Below are 1348 nucleotides of genomic sequence, written 5' to 3'. Positions count from 1 at the left end.
TCCAGCACCACAGCTCAAAGGCATCAATTCTCCTTCTGTCCTCCCTAGTCATTGTGCAACTCTCTGATGTATAACAAGTGATTGCAAAGACCATGGCCTGTATCAGGCGCACCTTAGTCTCCAGAAATGTGCAAGATATAAAATCTACCTTCCAGGAGCATTTGATCTGCTTAGAGCAAAAGAGCGCAGGGGTCATTGAATCGTTGTCAGAATCTAGAAGATGAGTCTGTTAGGTTCTGAGAGCTAGTGAGTCAAGCGCTAGGCGAGACAGGAATGCAAAGGGAGGGGCTTGTTGTCAACTGGGTGCTCACGGGTGGTTACCCATGGCCAGAGGTCAGGGCTCTGGCTGGGTTCTAACTGGGCTCTCCCCCTCCTCCAGAGCTGCCCTGAGAAGGATGAAGAGGGTCACTGTTGTCCCAAATGCAAGATTTAGTTCTGCTCCAGGCAAGGTGGCCTCCTGCCATCTGCAGACCTCTCCTGTGGACCCCACAGAGTATGGGAAAGTAGAACATACTCCCCAAAGGTTCACTTTCCTGACGAGTTTTTCTCTCACTTCCCCTCAGTCGTCCAGACACCTCCTTCTCCTGGTTCATGAGCCCCTTCAAGTGCCTGTACTACCTCATCTGGAGGAATTACAAAAAGTACATCATCACCGGCTTCATTCTGATCATGCTCATCATCTTCCTGGTCCTCTTCGTCTACACCTTGCCTGGAGCCATCAGCCGAAGGATTGTTGTGGGGTCATAAGGGCTGTTCGGAGCTGCCAGATCAGCTCTGCCTCCTAGTGACCTGATGGTAAGCGACAAAATGAACCAGTGCCCGATCCTGTGCTGTCTTCACAACTGCCCTGTATTGCAGCCACCGTGGAGGACCTCGACCCCGCTTCTCTCCGATTCTCACTTCTTCCTTACCTGAAAGCAGACACTGTGGGCAGGCACCGTGCTGGTCACTCAGAGATAGAATCAAAGTCCCAGAGCTGGCCTCTACATCTAAAGACAAACTGGCCAAAGAAAAGACACATAATAAAGAGAAGAGACACAAGGGAGAGCGAGCGCCGACGACATGAAGAGAACCATCAGGCCACGGAGTGGACTGGATAGTGGCTCGAGTGTGTGAGAACAAGCCAGCCAGAAAGAAAGCTTACACAGCGCCATGAAGCAACACCCCTCCACAAGCCTGGTTAAGCCAGGAAGCCCTTTCCTCCTCACACCTTTGTTAACATCTGCCTCCTGTGAACCCCTCCCATGCAGCTGAAACTCCTCCTCTCTTGGGAGTCTGCTATTTCTTTCTAATAAGGCAAGAGGTGGGGATGGCCTAGCACCTGCTACCTTTCCACAATGTCTAGCTG

General features: G+C 51.5%; 1 protein-coding gene across 1 annotated transcript in view; it reads left to right on the top strand.

Annotated features, from left to right (window-relative positions):
• The window catches only part of FER1L6 (fer-1-like 6 (C. elegans)), a 134441-nt gene extending 133694 nt beyond the window's left edge, over positions 1-747 (top strand). The window contains exon 40 of the mRNA XM_006879308.1: positions 564-747. Coding sequence (XP_006879370.1) covers positions 564-747 — 184 coding nt within the window. The remainder of the gene's footprint in view (positions 1-563) is intronic.
• Positions 748-1348: the final 601 nt, after the last annotated feature.

This window comes from Elephantulus edwardii, unplaced genomic scaffold, assembly GCF_000299155.1.
Source record: "Elephantulus edwardii isolate Elephantulus edwardi_28Jun2011 unplaced genomic scaffold, EleEdw1.0 scaffold00003, whole genome shotgun sequence".
Classification (NCBI taxonomy): domain Eukaryota; kingdom Metazoa; phylum Chordata; class Mammalia; order Macroscelidea; family Macroscelididae; genus Elephantulus; species Elephantulus edwardii.
This window is presented reverse-complemented; position numbering and strand designations above follow the sequence as displayed.